The sequence below is a fragment of the Oncorhynchus nerka genome, linkage group LG28, assembly GCF_034236695.1.
Source record: "Oncorhynchus nerka isolate Pitt River linkage group LG28, Oner_Uvic_2.0, whole genome shotgun sequence".
Lineage (NCBI taxonomy): Eukaryota > Metazoa > Chordata > Actinopteri > Salmoniformes > Salmonidae > Oncorhynchus > Oncorhynchus nerka.
In genome coordinates, this window is record NC_088423.1 from 74,912,634 (window position 1) to 74,929,155 (window position 16,522).

The 16,522-nt window shown below is 46.8% G+C and overlaps 1 protein-coding gene across 1 annotated transcript in view; it reads right to left on the reverse strand.

Moving 5' to 3' along the window:
• The window catches only part of LOC115125463 (genetic suppressor element 1-like), a 539,601-nt gene that overhangs the window by 77,863 nt on the left and 445,216 nt on the right, over positions 1-16,522 (reverse strand). Inside the window, 1 exon segment of the mRNA XM_065013123.1 lies at positions 15,666-15,863. Within this exon segment, the coding sequence (XP_064869195.1) occupies positions 15,666-15,863 (198 nt within the window).

A 16,522-nucleotide genomic window follows, 5' to 3' on the forward strand; every position in this document is an offset into this window, starting at 1 on the left:
TATATATATATATATAAATATAGAGTTAGAGAACAATAGAGAGAGAGAGGCAGATACATATATATATATAAATATAGAGTTAGAGAACAATAGAGAGAGAGAGAGAGACAGATATATATATATATATATAAATATAGAGTTAGAGAACAATAGAGAGAGAGAGAGAGGCAGATATATATATATATAAATATAGAGTTAGAGAACAATAGAGAGAGAGAGGAGGCAGATATAGATATATATATAAATATAGAGTTAGAGAACAATAGAGAGAGAGAGAGAGGCAGATATATATATATATATAAATATAGAGTTAGAGAACAATAGAGAGAGAGAGAGAGATATATATATATATATATATAAATATAGAGTTAGAGAACAATAGAGAGAGAGGCAGATATATATATATATATATAAATATAGAGTTAGAGAACAATAGAGAGAGAGAGGCAGATATATATATATATAAAATATAGAGTTAGAGAACAATAGAGAGAGAGAGAGAGACAGATATATATATATATATATAAAATATAGAGTTAGAGAACAATAGAGAGAGAGAGGCAGATACATATATATATATAAATATAGAGTTAGAGAACAATAGAGAGAGAGAGAGGCAGATATAGATATATATAAATATAGAGTTAGAGAACAATAGAGAGAGAGCAGATACAGATATATATATATATATATAAATATAGAGTTAGAGAACAATAGAGAGAGAGAGAGAGACAGATATATATATATATATAAAATATAGAGTTAGAGAACAATAGAGAGAGAGAGATACAGATATATATATATATATAAATATAGAGTTAGAGAACAATAGAGAGAGAGAGAGAGACAGATATATATATATATATAAATATAGAGTTAGAGAACAATAGAGAGAGAGAGAGAGACAGATATATATATATATATATAAATATAGAGTTAGAGAACAATAGAGAGAGAGAGAGAGACAGATATATATATATATATAAATATAGAGTTAGAGAACAATAGAGAGAGAGAGACAGATATATATATATATATAAATATAGAGTTAGAGAACAATAGAGAGAGAGAGGCAGATATATATATATATATAAATATAGAGTTAGAGAACAATAGAGAGAGAGAGAGAGACAGATATATATATATATATATAAATATAGAGTTAGAGAACAATAGAGAGAGAGAGGCAGATATATATATATATATAAATATAGAGTTAGAGAACAATAGAGAGAGAGAGACAGATATAGATATATATATATATATAAATATAGAGTTAGAGAACAATAGAGAGAGAGAGAGACAGATATATATATATAAATATAGAGTTAGAGAACAATAGAGCGAGAGAGGCAGATATATATATATATATATAAATATAGAGTTAGAGAACAATAGAGAGAGAGAGACAGATATAGATATATATATATATAAATATAGAGTTAGAGAACAATAGAGAGAGAGAGAGACAGATATATATATATAAATATAGAGATGGAGAACAATAGAGAGAGAGAGACAGATATATATATATATATATATACAAATATAGAGATGGAGAACAATATTGTTCTCTATCTCTATATTTATATATATATATCTATATATTCTTAAAATATAGTGGCGATCCTAACTGTCCTAAGACAGGACATTTTTACGAGGATTAAATGTCAGGAATTGTGAAAAACTGAGTTTATGGCTAAGGTGTATATAAACTTACGACTTCAACTGTATATATATATATACACTGCTCAAGAAAATAAAGGGAACACTAAAATAGATCCTATATCTGAATGAATGAAATCTTCTTATTAAATACTTTTTTATTTACATAGTTGAATGTGCTGACAACAAAACCACACAAAAATTCTCAATGGAAATCAAATTTATCAGCCCATGGAGGTCTGGATTTGGAGTCCCACTCAAAATTAAAGTGGAAAACCAAACTACAGGCTGATCCAACTTTGATGTAATGTCCTTAAAACAAGTCAAAATGAGGCTCAGTAGTGTGCCTGGATGTGCCTGTATGACCTCCCTACAATGCCTGGGCATGCTCCTGATGAAGTGGCGGATGGTCTCCTGAGGGATCTCCTCCCACACCTGGACTAAAGCATCCGCCAACTCCTGGACAGTCTGTGGTGCAACGTGGCGTTGGTGGATGGAGCGAGACATGATGTCCCAGAGGTGCTCAATTGGATTCAGGTCTGGGGAACGGGCGGGCCAGTCCAGAGCATCAATGCCTTCCTCTTGCAGGAACTGCTGACACACTCCAGCCACATGAGGTCTAGCATTGTCTTACATTAGGAGGAACCCAGGGCCAACCGCACCAGCATATGGTCTCACAAGGGGTCTGAGGATCTCATCTCGGTACCTAATGGCAGTCAGGCTACCTCTGGCGAGCACCTGGAGGGCTGTGCGGTCCCCCAAAGAAATGCCACTCCACACCATGACTGACCCACCGCCAAACCGGTCATGCTGGAGGATGTTGCAGGCAGCAGAACGTTCTCCACGGCGTCTCCAGACTCTGTCACATCTGTCACGTGCTCAGTGTGAACCTGCTTTCATCTGTGAAGAGCACAGTGCGCCAGTGGCGATTTGCCAATCTTGGTGTTCTCTGGCAAATGCCAAACGTCCTGCACGGTGTTGGGCTGTAAGCACAACCCCCACCTGTGGATGTCGGGCCCTCATACCACCCTCATGGAGTCTGTTTCTGACCGTTTGAGCAGATGCACATTTGTGGCCTGCTGGAGGTCATTTTGCAGGGCTCTGGCAGTGCTCCTCCTGCTCCTCCTTGCACAAAGGCAGAGGTCGCGGTCCTGCTGCTGGGTTGTTGCCCTCCTACGGCCTCCTCCGCGTCTCCTGATGTACTGGCCTGTCTCCTGATAGCGCCTCCATGCTCTGGACACTACGCTGACAGACACAGCAAACCTTCTTGCCACAGCTCGCATTGATGTTCCATCCTGGATGAGCTGCACTACCTGAGCCACTTGTGTGGGTTGTAGACTCCGTCTCATGCTACCACTAGAGTGAAAGCACCGCCAGCATTCAAAAGTGACCAAAACATCAGCCAGGAAGCATAGGAACTGAGAAGTGGTCTGTGGTCACCACCTGCAGAACCACTCCTTTATTGGGGGTGTCTTGCTAATTGCCTATAGTTTCCACCTGTTGTCTATTCCATTTGCACAACAGCATGTGGAATTTATTGTCAATCAGTGTTGCTTCCTAAGTGCACAGTTTGATTTCACAGAAGTGTGATTGACTTGGAGTTACATTGTGTTGTTTAAGTGTTCCCTTTATTTTTTTGAGCAGTGTATATATATATACACTACTGTTCAAAAGTGTAGGGTCACTTAGAAATGTCCTTGTTGTTGAAAGAAAAGTACATTTTTTGTCCATTAAAATAACATCAAATTTATCAGAAATACAGTGTAGACATTGTTAATGTTGTAAATGAGTATTGTAGCTGGAAACGGCAGATTTTTTATTAAATATCTACATAGGCGTACAGAGGCCCATTTTCAGCAACCATCACTCCTGTGTATATACAGTTGAAATCGGAAGTTGACATACACCTTAGCCAAATACATTTAATCTCAGTTTTTCACCATTCCTGACATTTAATCCTAGTAACAATTTCCTGTCTTAGATCAGTTAGGATCAATACTTTATTTTAAGAATCTAAAATGTCAGAATAATAGTAGAGACAATGATTTATTTCAGCTTTTACTTTTTTCATCACATTCCCAGTGGGTCAGAAGTTTACCATACACTTAATTAGTATTTGGTAGCATTGCCTTTAAATGGTTTAACTTGGGTCAAATGTTTCGGGTAGCCTTCCTCAAGCTTCCCACAATAGGTTGGGTGAATTTGAACCCATTCCTCCTGGCAGAGCTGGTATAACTGAGTCAGGTTTGTAGGCCTCCTTGCTTGCACACGCTTTTTCAGATCTGCCCACAAATATTCCATAGGATTGAGGTCAGGGCTTTGTGATGGCTACTCCAATACCTTGACTTTGTTGTCCTTAAGCCATTTTGCCACAACTTTGGAAGTATGCTTGGGGTCATTGTCCATTTGGAAGACCCATTTGCAACCAAGCTTTAACTGATGTCTTGAGATGTTGCTTCAATATATCCACATCATTTTCCTCCCTCATGATGCCATCTATTTCGTGAAGTGCACCAGTCCTTCCTGCAGCAAAGCACCCCCACAACATGATGCTGCCACCCCCTTGCTTCACGGTTGGGATGGTGTTCTTCGGCTTGCAAGCCTCCCCCTTTTTCCTCCAAACATAACGATGGTCATTACAGCAAAACAGTTCTATTTTTGTTTCATCAGAACAGAGGACATTTCTCCAGAAAGTACGATCGTTGTCCCCATGTGCAGTTGCCAACCGTAGTCTGGCTTTTTTTTATGGCGGTTTTGAAGCAGTGGCTTCTTCTTTGCTGAGCGGCCTTTCAGGTTATGTCAATATAGGACTCGTTTTACTGTGGATATAGGTATTTTCGTACTTGTTTCCTCCAGCATCTTCACAAGGTCCTTTGCTGTTGTTCAAGGATTGATTTGCACTTTTCGCACCAAAGTAGGTTAATCTCTAGGAGACAAAATGCGTCTCCTTCCTGAACGGTATGATGGCTGCGTGGTCCCATGGTGTTTATACTTGCATACTATTGTTTGTACAGATGAATGTGGTACCTTCAGGCGTTTGGTAATTGCTCCCAAGGATGAACCAGACTTGTGGAGGTCTACATTTTTTTCTGAGGTCTTGTCTTTGATTTTCCCACGATGTCAAGCAAAGAGGCACTGAGTTTAGGTAGGCCTTGAAATACATCCACAGGTACACCTCCAATTTACTCAAATGATGTCAATTAGCCTATCAGAAGCTTCTAAAGCCACGACATAATTTTCTGAAATTTGCTGTTTAAAGGCACAGTCAACTTAGTGTATGTAAACTTCTGACCCACTGGAATTGTGATACAGTGAATTATAAGTGAAATAATCGGTCTGTAAACAATTGTTGGAAAAATGACTTGTGTCATGGACAAAGTAGATGTCCTAACCGACTTGCCAAAACTATAGTTTGTTTTCAAGAAATTTGCGGAGTGGTTGAAAAATGAGTTTTAATGACTCCAACCTAAGTGTATGTAAACTTTCAACTTCAACTGTATATATAAGAGAGAGAGAGGTGATGAGGTGAGAGAGGAGGAAGCATATCTTCTGTCTGCACAACAGCAATTAGTGGCCTAATCCTCCCTCCCTCACCTCAGAAAGCCATTACTCTCCCCTGGAAGACCAGGACAATCAATACCAGAGCACTCAGGCTGGCAAGCAGAGTGACACTTAATACAGCTCCACTATCACACCTCATATACTCACAGAAAGAGAGAGAGAAAGACTACCACCACGGGGGAGTGGAAGAGGGAGAGAGAGAGAGAAAGAGGCTACCACCACAGGGGAGAGGAAGAGGGAGAGAGAGAGAAAGAGACTACCACCACGGGGGAGTGGAAGAGGGAGAGAGAGAGAGAGAGAGACTACCACCACAGGGGAGAGGAAGAGGGAGAGAGAGAGAGAAAGAGGCTACCACCACAGGGGAGTGGAAGAGGGAAAGAGTGAGAGAGAGAGAGGCTACCAACACAGGGGAGTGGAAGAGGGAGAGAGAGAGAGAGAGACTACCGCCACGGGGGAGTGGAAGAGGGAGAGAGAGAGACTACCACCACAGGGGAGAGGAAGAGGGAGAGAGAGAGAGAAAGAGGCTACCACCACAGGGGAGTGGAAGAGGGAGAGAGTGAGAGAGAGAGAGGCTACCAACACAGGGGAGTGGAAGAGGGAGAGAGAGAGAAAGAGGCTACCACCACAGGGGGGTCGAAGAGGGAGAGAGAGAGAGAAAGAGACTACCACCACAGGGGAGTGAATAGGGAGAGAGAGAGAGAAAGAGAGGCTACCACCACAGGGGAGTGGAAGAGGGGGAGAGAGAGACTACCACCACAGGGGAGTGGAAGTGGGAGAGAGAGAGAGAGAGAGAGACTACCACCACAGGGGAGTGGAAGAGGGAGAGAGAGAGAGAGAGAGAGAGAGACTACCACCACAGGGGAGTGGAAGAGGGAGAGAGAGAAAGAGACTACCACCACAGGGGAGTGGAATAGGGAGAGAGAGAGAGAGAAAGAGAGGCTACCACCACAGGGGAGTGGAAGAGGGAGAGAGAGAGAGAGACTACCACCACAGGGGAGTGGAAGTGGGAGAGAGAGAGAGAGACTACCACCACAGGGGAGTGGAAGAGGGAGAGAGAGAGAAAGAGACTACCACCACAGGGGAGTGGAAGAGGGAGAGAGAAAGAGACTACCACCACAGGGGAGTGGAATAGGGAGAGCGAGAGAGAGAGAGGCTACCACCACAGGGGAGTGGAAGAGGGTGTGAGAGAGAGAGAGAGGGGCTACCAACACAGGGGAGTGGAAGAGGGAGAGAGAGAGAAAGAGGCTACCACCACAGGGGGGTCGAAGAGGGAGAGAGAGAGAGAAAGACACTACCACCACAGGGGAGTGGAAGAGGGTGAGAGAGAGAGAGAGGGGGGCTACCACCACATGGGAGTGGAAGAGGGTGTGAGAGAGAGAGAGAGGGGCTACCAACACAGGGGAGTGGAAGAGGGAGAGAGAGAGAAAGAGGCTACCACCACAGGGGGGTCGAAGAGGGAGAGAGAGAGAGAAAGACACTACCACCACAGGGGAGTGGAAGAGGGTGAGAGAGAGAGAGAGAGGGGCTACCACCACATGGGAGTGGAAGAGGGAGAGAGAGAGAAAGAGGCTACCACCACATGGGAGTGGAAGAGGGAGAGAGAGAGAAAGAGGCTACCACCACAGGGGGGTCGAAGAGGGAGAGAGAGAGAGAAAGAGGCTACCACCACAGGGGAGTGGAAGAGGGAGAGAGAGAGACTACCACCACAGGGGAGTGGAAGTGGGAGAGAGAGAGACTACCACCACAGGGGAATGGAAGAGGGAGAGAGAGAGAGACTACCACCACAGGGGTGTGGAAGAGGGAGAGAGAGAGAGAGGCTACCACCACAGGGGAGTGGAAGAGGGAGAGAGAGAGAGAGGGAGAGAGAGAGAGGCTACCACCACAGGGGAGTGGAAGAGGGAGAGAGAGAGAGAGAGAGAGGCTACCAGCACAGGGGAGTGGAAGAGAAAGAGAAAGAGAGAGAGAGGCTACCACCACAGGGGAATGGAAGAGGGAGAGAGGGGCAAGATAAATAAGAATTGTTACAAAAGAGTGAATGAGAGAGAGATAAAAAGGGATAGAGCAGAAATGAATAATGATCACAGTAACAGACCTGCCAGAGCTTCAAGCAACAGACCTCTACTCCCCTGGTACCACTCCATCTCTCTCTCCTCCACCATCCCTTCCTCCCTCTCATTGTTCTCACTCCCGTTCCCGGTGTGTGTTTGTGTGTGTGTGGAGCTGTCTGTACAGTGGGGGAGGCAGGACACACTGCATCATTGAGTGAAAGCTGGAGGAGAAGCAGGTGAGGAGAAGGAGGAGGAAAGGGTTGGTGTTCCCTCATCTGATTCTCCTCTTCATTGTCCTCCTCTACAAGCCAACATCATAACCTCTGTATACCTCCACCGACACAGACCCCATCCCTCCTTCCCTCCCTCCTTCACTGGAAACCATCCACACACCACCAGCTCCAGCCTGTTCTGTTATTCACTCCCTCTCCTCCATCTCTCTTTCTCTCCCTCTTTCCACACATCCCTCCCTCCCCTCTCTGTTCTTCAAACGGACTGCCTCCCAAGCAGATATCTCTCTGGGAAGACATCCATTTTTCATAAACACATTTTCAACAGTTAAGACAGTTAAGGAGAAAGGGAAGTAGCCCTGAACGCTTAGCAGCCTGAGATGTGTGTGTGTGTGTGTGTGTGCTTAATCTTAGATTTCTAGCATCTACTAAAGTCTAAACTACCCTCTCTCCCTCGTTCTAGTAAATACAACCCCCCTCCAGTCTTTTCCTGTCACTCCCCCTTCCTCACTCCTCTTGTGGTGACAGTGCTAGTTGACAGGAAGTCAGTCCATCACTGAGCAGATGGGGCAGAAATGATATGCAGGCCATCTGAGGGGCCCTAAACTAGTGTCATGCTGCCATATGCAGATCCAGCCTTCGTCTATTCACTGACGTGTCGCCACACATGCTCATGTTTCAAACACAGCCCTGGGCATTATGGATGTATCTCCATAGTCTGAACACACTTCCTCTCCCCTTTCTCCTGGGCATTATGGATGTATCTCCATAGTCTGAACACGCTTCCTCTCCCCTTTCTCCTGGGCATTATGGATGTATCTCCATAGTCTGAACACGCTTCCTCTCCCCTTTCTCCTGGGCATTATGGATGTATCTCCATAGTCTGAACACGCTTCCTCTCCCCTTTCTCCTGGGCATTATGGATGTATCTCCATAGTCTGAACATGCTTCCTCTCCCCTTTCTCCTGGGCATTATGGATGTATCTCCATAGTCTGAACACGCTTCCTCTCCCCTTTTTCCTGGGCATTATGGATGTATCTCCATAGTCTGAACACGCTTCCTCTCCCCTTTCTCCTGGGCATTATGGATGTATCTCCATAGTCTGAACACGCTTCCTCTCCCCTTTCTCCTGGGCATTATGGATGTATCTCCATAGTCTGAACACACTTCCTCTCCCCTTTCTCCTGGGCATTATGGATGTATCTCCATAGTCTGAACATGCTTCCTCTCCCCTTTCTCCTGGGCATTATGGATGTATCTCCATAGTCTGAACACACTTCCTCTCCCCTTTCTCCTGGGCATTATGGATGTATCTCCATAGTCTGAACACGCTTCCTCTCCCCTTTCTCCTGTCCTCTCCTTCTTCTGTATTGATCTAATCACAAAGGACTGGTGAAAGCAAAATGGAGTAGACACCAGTCCAGTTCTTTCAGATCAGTCAGACATGAAAAGAAAGGAGGTGAGGAGATTAAGCCAGTCCCCTACTGGTACTGTTAGGACATAAGGTAAGAACAGCATCCTCTGCCCTCTAATGGTGGATAAGAGACTGCAGGCCCAAGCTGTGGCTCCACGCTCTGCTCCTACACTACAGAGAGACGGCTGGTCTTCTGCCCTCTAATGGTGGATAAGAGACTGCAGGCCCAAGCTGTGGCTCCACGCTCTGCTCTAACGCTACAGAGAGACGGAGAGCGAGGAAGTCTAAGCGAGAGAGAGAGTGCTCTGTGTCTGTTCCTGCGTGTGTGTGTATGTACAGCGCATTCAGAAAGTATTCAGAGCCCTTGAATTTTTCCAAATTTTTTATGTTTCCGCCTTATTCTGAAATGTTTTTGTTTTGTTTTATCTTCATCAATATACACATATACCCCATAACTATTCAGACTCTTTGCTATGATCCTCGAAATTGAGCTCAGGTGCATCCTGTTTCCATTCATCGTCCTTGAGAGGTTTCTACAACTGTATTGGAGTCCACCTGTGGTAAATTCAGTTGATTGGACATGATGTGGAAAGGCACACCTGTCTATATAAGGTCCCACAGTTGACAGTGCTGGTCAGAGCAAAAACCAAGCCATGAGGTGGAAGGAACTGTCCGTAGGGCTCCGAGACAGGTTGAAAATAGTGGTGCAGCGACGCTCTCCATCCAACCTGACAGAGCTTGAGAGGATCTGCAGAGAAGAATGGGAGAAACTCCACAAATACAGGTGTGCCAAGCTTGTGGCATCATACCAAACACACTGTGCTGCCAAAGGTGCTTAAACAAAGTACTGAGTAAAGGGTCTGAATACTTATGTTAATGTGATATTTCAGTTTTTTTTTTATATACATTTGTAAAAATGTCTAAAAAAAACGTTTTTGTTCTATCATTAATTGGATAGTGTAGATGTGTAGATTGAGGGGGATGTTATTTATTCCATTTTAGAATAAGGCTGTAACATAACAAAATGTGGAACAAGTCAAGGGGTCTGAATACTTTTCAAATGCACTGTATGTGTGTGTGGTGTATGTGGGTGTGATTGAGTGTATGTCTGTGTGGGCAAACGTGTGTGTGTGTGATTAATGTGTAGCTCCTCCTCCATCGCTGCCCCATTACCAGTCGCTCTCTCCCAGACTGCCTCCACGCATGACCGCCCCAGCTGACTCTAACTGAGAGAGAGGTACACACAGACACATACACGGGGCATACGCACGCATAATCACACTAACACACATGCACGTACGCACAGACATAAACACGCACACACAAAGCTCCACACAGCCCCAGGTTAAGTTCTCTCTGTCCCAGCACCGTATCCTTCCACCTCTAATCCCATCAAGAAACATAACAATATACTTGTTCACCTGCTGCTTTTATCCAAGGGGACTTGCCTTAACACAAACGTTCAGGGAAAGTGACCCTGCGAGAATTGAACCCACATCTTTGATCTTGCCAGCTACACTCCAACCGACTGTGCCATTCAAGCCCCAAATCTCATGTTCCCTTCCTGGCCCTATCCAAAGCTCCAAACTCTGTCTCTCCTCCACAGCCCCGAACACACCCCCAGACACAGCCCTACCAGCTAGCGACAAGCTGTTGTTCATCTCCTCCCCTTCCCTCCTTCCTTCCTCTCTCCTCCACAGCCCTGAACACACCCCCAGACACAGCCCTACCAGCTAGCGACAAGCTGTTGTTCATCTCCTCCCCTTCCCTCCTTCCTTCCTCTCTCCTCCACAGCCCCGAACACACCCCCAGACACAGCCCTACCAGCTAGCGACAAGCTGTTGTTCATCTCCTCCCTTCCTTCCTCTCTCCTCCACAGCCCCGAACACACCCCCAGACACAGCCTTCCAAGCTGTTGTTCATCTCCTCCACACCCCCAGACACAGCCCTACCAGCTAGCGACAAGCTGTTGTTCATCTCCTCCCCTTCCCTCCTTCCTTCCTCTCTCCTCCACACCCCCAGACACAGCCCTACCAGCTAGCGACAAGCTGTTGTTCATCTCCCCCCTCCCTCCCTCCCTCCCCCTGCATTAGAACAACATCAGCACTTAATTAAACAGTCCATTTCACACCTGGTGTGCATAGCAGCGCCGAGCCAACCCTTCCTCCATATGCCATACCATCCCCCAGCCACACACACACAAACCCTGCCTCACTAACTCACTCTCACACGCACACACACACACACACACACACACACACACACACACACACTCCCCATAGGAGAACCCTTTGAAGAACCCCTTTTGGTTCCAGGTAAAACCCTGTTGGGTTCCAAGTAAATGGTTCTACATGGAAACCAAAAAGGGTTTGGAAGCACAAAAAAGGGTTCTCCTATGGGGACAGCCGAAGAACCATTTTGGAATATTTTTTTCTAAGAGTGTGGTGTGTGTTATTTTCCCAGAGAGGGGAAGTAAGACAGAGAGATAGAGAGCGAGCAGTAGGATGGTTTCTGGAGGAGAATGTTTAACTGGGTGAACTGTGTATGAGCTATTGTTAGTATGTTTACCTAGAAGAAGAGACATAGATATATGGATGAATAAAGTACTGTATGGAGATAGAAAGAGAGAGCTTGTTTGTGAGTGAATGTTTCAGGGACAAACAGAGCCTGGAGAGTTCTACCTCTGACGCACGCACACACACACACACGCACAGGGCGTGGATAGATAGTGTGTGTGCGCTCCAGGCTCCAGATGGAGGGGTCAGAGACACACTGCCCTGCTGTCCCAACATGCTCTGGGCTCCCAGAAACAAGGGTAGCCCCCGGCCAAACACACATGGTAACACATTCAATCTCTCAGTATCCCTCTACCCACTCCTTCCATCACTCCATAAACCCTCTCTCTTCTTTACCCTTTTCTTCCTCCCTCTATCCTCCTCCCATCCCTCCCTCTATCCTCCTCCCATCCCTCCCTCTATCCTCCTCCCATCCCTCCCTCTATCCTCCTCCCATTCCTCCCTCTATCCTCCTCCCATCCCTCCCTCTATCCTCCTCCCATCCCTCCCTCTATCCTCCTCCCATCCCTCCCTCTATCCTCCTCCCATCCCTCCCTCTATCCTCCTCCCATCCCTCCCTCTATCCTCCTCCCATCCCTCCCTCTATCCTCCTCCCATCCCTCCCTCCCCATCTCTTTTCCCCAGGTGGTCTAGATAGGTACTGTAGGTAGGTAGTGTAATGCTACAGTGAGTTCAGCACAAGTTAAGTCTAGATCTGCCTAATTAATCAGATACTAGCATGCCTGTCTCTCTGACACGAGGTGTGTGCCCTCTACTCTGCTGCAATACTCATTATCCATCACCTCCCCTCTTCAGCATGAGACTCAGTACACAGAGCTACTCATCAGACGGGCGAGTGTGTGTGTCTGTATGACCGTGTGTGTATGTATGTGTGTTACTGTGTATGTGTGTGTGTGTATACAGATGAAAACACAGAGGACGAGTCAGGGTTTATAAATCAGGGTGATAGCTAGCTAGCTAGTGGCTATGATACTAGCACAACTAAACAAACAACATCCTTTAGGCTTAGGAGACTGATTCATGCTCCATATGCACAACAGTAACACAAGACAGAGGGCCAGGGGAAACACAGGAACACACTGTGCAGTAGGACACACAGGAACACACACTGTGCAGTAGGACACACAGGAACACACACTGTGCAGTAGGACACACAGGAACACACACTGTGCAGTAGGACACACAGGAACACACACTGTGCAGTAGGACACACATGAACACACACTGTGCAGTAGGACACACAGGAACACACACTGTGCAGTAGGACACACAGGAACACACACTGTGCAGTAGGACACACAGGAACACACACTGTGCAGTAGGACACACAGGAACACACACTGTGCAGTAGGACACACAGGAACACACACTGTGCAGTAGGACACACAGGAACACACACTGTGCAGTAGGACACACAGGAACACACACTGTGCAGTAGGACACACAGGAACACACACTGTGCAGTAGGACACACAGGAACACACACTGTGCAGTAGGAATCACAGGAACACACACTGTGCAGTAGGACACACAGGAACACACTGTGCAGTAGGACCCACAGGAACACACACTGTGCAGGAGGACCCACAGGAACACACTGTGCTGTAGGACACACAGGAACACACTGTGCTGTAGGGCCCACAGGAACACACTGTGCAGTAGGACACACAGGAACACACTGTGCTGTAGGACCCACAGGAACACAATGTGCAGTAGGACACACAGGAACACACTGTGCACTAGGACACATAGGAACACACTGTGCACTAGGACACATAGGAACACACTGTGCACTAGGACACAGGAACACACAGTGAAGTAGGGCACACAGGAACACACTGTGCAGTAGGACACACAGGAACACACACTGCTAGGAGGCTACAACATGACAGGGAAGCACCATGGAGGTTTTATGTGTGAGTGAGTGTGTGTGTGAGTGTGTGTGTGAGTGTGTGTTTGTGTGTATGAGGGCTTGTCTATAAATATCTTTGGAGACAGCAAAGTGTCTGGAGATCCGGAGGAGGCCCACGCTCCAGCCTGCCCACCCCAGCGACGGCACTCCTAACGTGGGCAGGATCGGCCCCATGATTGGCCTGTTCGACTGGAGCTATGGAGCATGACTCACACACACTGTGTCTCTACCTACGCCAGGCAGACTGCACACAGACAGGCCCAAAATAACAGAGGGACTTTTCTGCTCTGTTTTAAAAAATGCCTAGGTTTAATCATAGTCTCTGTGTGTGTTTCTATACCTCCCTCAGACTATCTGACGACTGTCCTAGCTAGGTTGAAATAGCAACAGACACACAACACACGTACCTGGTTGATAGAGAGACAGAGAGAGAGACAGTGAGGCAAACAGTATGTGTGCAAGAAAGGGAGAGAGAGGTGAGAAAATAGATTATGTGCGGGAGAGTGACAGTGAGGGAGAAATGGAGTGAGATAGATGAGTGAGTGTGTGAGAGGGAGAGAAAATATAGAGAAATAGAAATGGAGTGAAAGGGAGAGACGGAGAGGGAGAGGGGAAGAGAGAAGGGGAAGGTGAGAAACAATGGAGGAAGAGAATGAGATTGAGAGGGTGAGTGTGTGTGTGAGAGAGAGGGAAAGATTGGGGTTGTGAGCTCTGTCTCTGTTTCTTTCTCAGAGTAATACATCATTGGTGTTGGGCTCCCGGTGTGATCTGCAGGGGAGCCAGAGAGAGCCAGGCAGCCAGAGAGAGCCAGGCAGCCAGAGAGAGCCAGGGAGGGCCAGGGAGGAGGGGACCTCTCTCAAACACACAGCCTGATTAAGAGAGCCTGACCCAGGGTGGCTGGCTGGGGCTGCTGGGGCTCACTGGAGCTGGGGCAGACATCCAGATACACACACATAAACAGACACACACACGCACTCACACACACCCAAACAGGACCCCTGCCAGCCCTACTCAGGGGACTCTCAGCAGTCTGGCTCCATCCCCCTGGAGGGGCCCAGCAGCATATGTGTGTGTGTGTCTTAGGGGGCCAGTGAAGCTCCTGTGTATGTGGGCCAGCCAGAGTCTCTGTTCTGGGGAAGGTTAACACACACCCCATGGTTGACCAGAGCCACTGTTTCTCACACCATCTACCAGAAAGGCCTCAGTGAGCTGCTGCCCAAAGCCAGCCAGCCAAACAGCCCCCGAGAGTAGCGTGTGTATGTGTGTGTGTGTGTGTGTGTTTACATGGGAGAATAGCAGCCTTGTCCATCTGTGACCTAAGTCTGACCCTGTCCAGACAACAACCAACAACTGAACAAACAACATCCAACTGTCTGTAGCACACAGCAATATCTAATATCCAAACCAGCTACAAATATCAACAACTCACAATCAAACCATGAGCTGTATGTCTGACTGATAGGAACCTGTAGGAGGTCGAAAGGGTAGTGAGATTCTATTGATTCAGTGTTGATTGAGAAATGGCTGTAAGAAACCTGCTATGTTCTACTGTGTAGTGAGTCTGAGAGGAGAGGGTCAGTGTGTTACAGATGCATCATATGATCCCTCCACAACCAATTCTAAAAGCAGTCCTTGTCCCACCACACAATGACTACTTCACAGTCAGGTTAGACCAGTGGGATAGCAGGGCCCAATAAACTCAACAACACAGTGGTGTGTGTGTGTGTGTGTGTGTGAGGAGAGGAGGTGACACAAACATTCAATGTCCTTCACACAAATAAATGGACGCATGTGCACACACACACACACACACACACACACACACACACACACCCAGCGCTGGCACCTAAATGGGTCAGCTAGAACGGCTGTTCTGTGTCCTGCTCTCTTAGGGAAGGCTGCATAATTCAATCTAGTGTGAATATCACTCCACTGCTATTGGCAGCTAAACACGACACACAGGTACGGCCCCAGCAGAGGAACCTCTGAGACATCTGAGGGGTTAGGCTACAGGGGTTAGAGGTTAGGATCCAGGAGGACAGACGGTTTTTGAATGAGCTTAACGCCTCAGGGAGGAAGTGAGAGGAGGGTAAGAAGAGGGGACGGTTAGGTCATAGGTGTAAGAGGGACAGCTGGTTGTACAATGGCTTTAAATGACCCAACGTTTCTACACCTTATATAGGCTTGATAACAATACACCTGGCATTAAGAAACTCTATAATCATAACTCTGTCTGTCCACATGTGGGTTGACCTTACCTCGAGGATCCTCGGCCTGTTTGGCCAGTTTACGGAGGGCGGCGGCGAATCCAGAGTGTGCGGACTGGGCCGCCGGGCTCCCATTGGCTACGATAGATCCGTTAAGGGGCGACGGGGTGAGGGGGCTGACCGTCGCCGTGGTGCGAGTTGCCGTGGATATCATTCCTAAGGAAGGTGACTTTGGCTCATGGCTCATGCCTGGAGAGAGAGAGGGAGAGAAAGGGTTAATAGACATAATAGACTGATGTTAGTCATTTATAAAGCAATTACAAAGCGGCTGTAGATGATGGGTCAGTCAGTCTGTCAGTCAAACTTACTCATGCTGTAATTGGCCAACTTATCAGTTGAGGGTTCAGACAGCTGACACTATGGAACCCCCCCCCAGTGACACCGAGCCCTGTGGACTGGAAAATCTCCCAGACCTTACACACACACACTGGGGGCTATCTGTCTGTCTCACACCAGACCTTATACACACACACACTGGGGGCTATCTGTCTGTCTCACACCAGACCTTATACACACACACACTGGGGGCTATCTGTCTGTCTCACACCAGACCTTATACACACACACACTGGGGGCTATCTGTCTGTCTCACACCAGACCTTACACACACACACACTGGGGGCTATCTGTCTGTCTCACACCAGACCGTACACACACACACACACACACACACACTGGGGGCTATCTGTCTGTCTCACACCAGACCTTATACACACACACACTGGGGGCTATCTGTCTGTCTCACACCAGACCTTATACACACACACACTGGGGGCTATCTGTCTGTCTCACACCAGACCTTATACACACACACACTGGGGGCTATCTGTCTGTCTCACACCAGACCT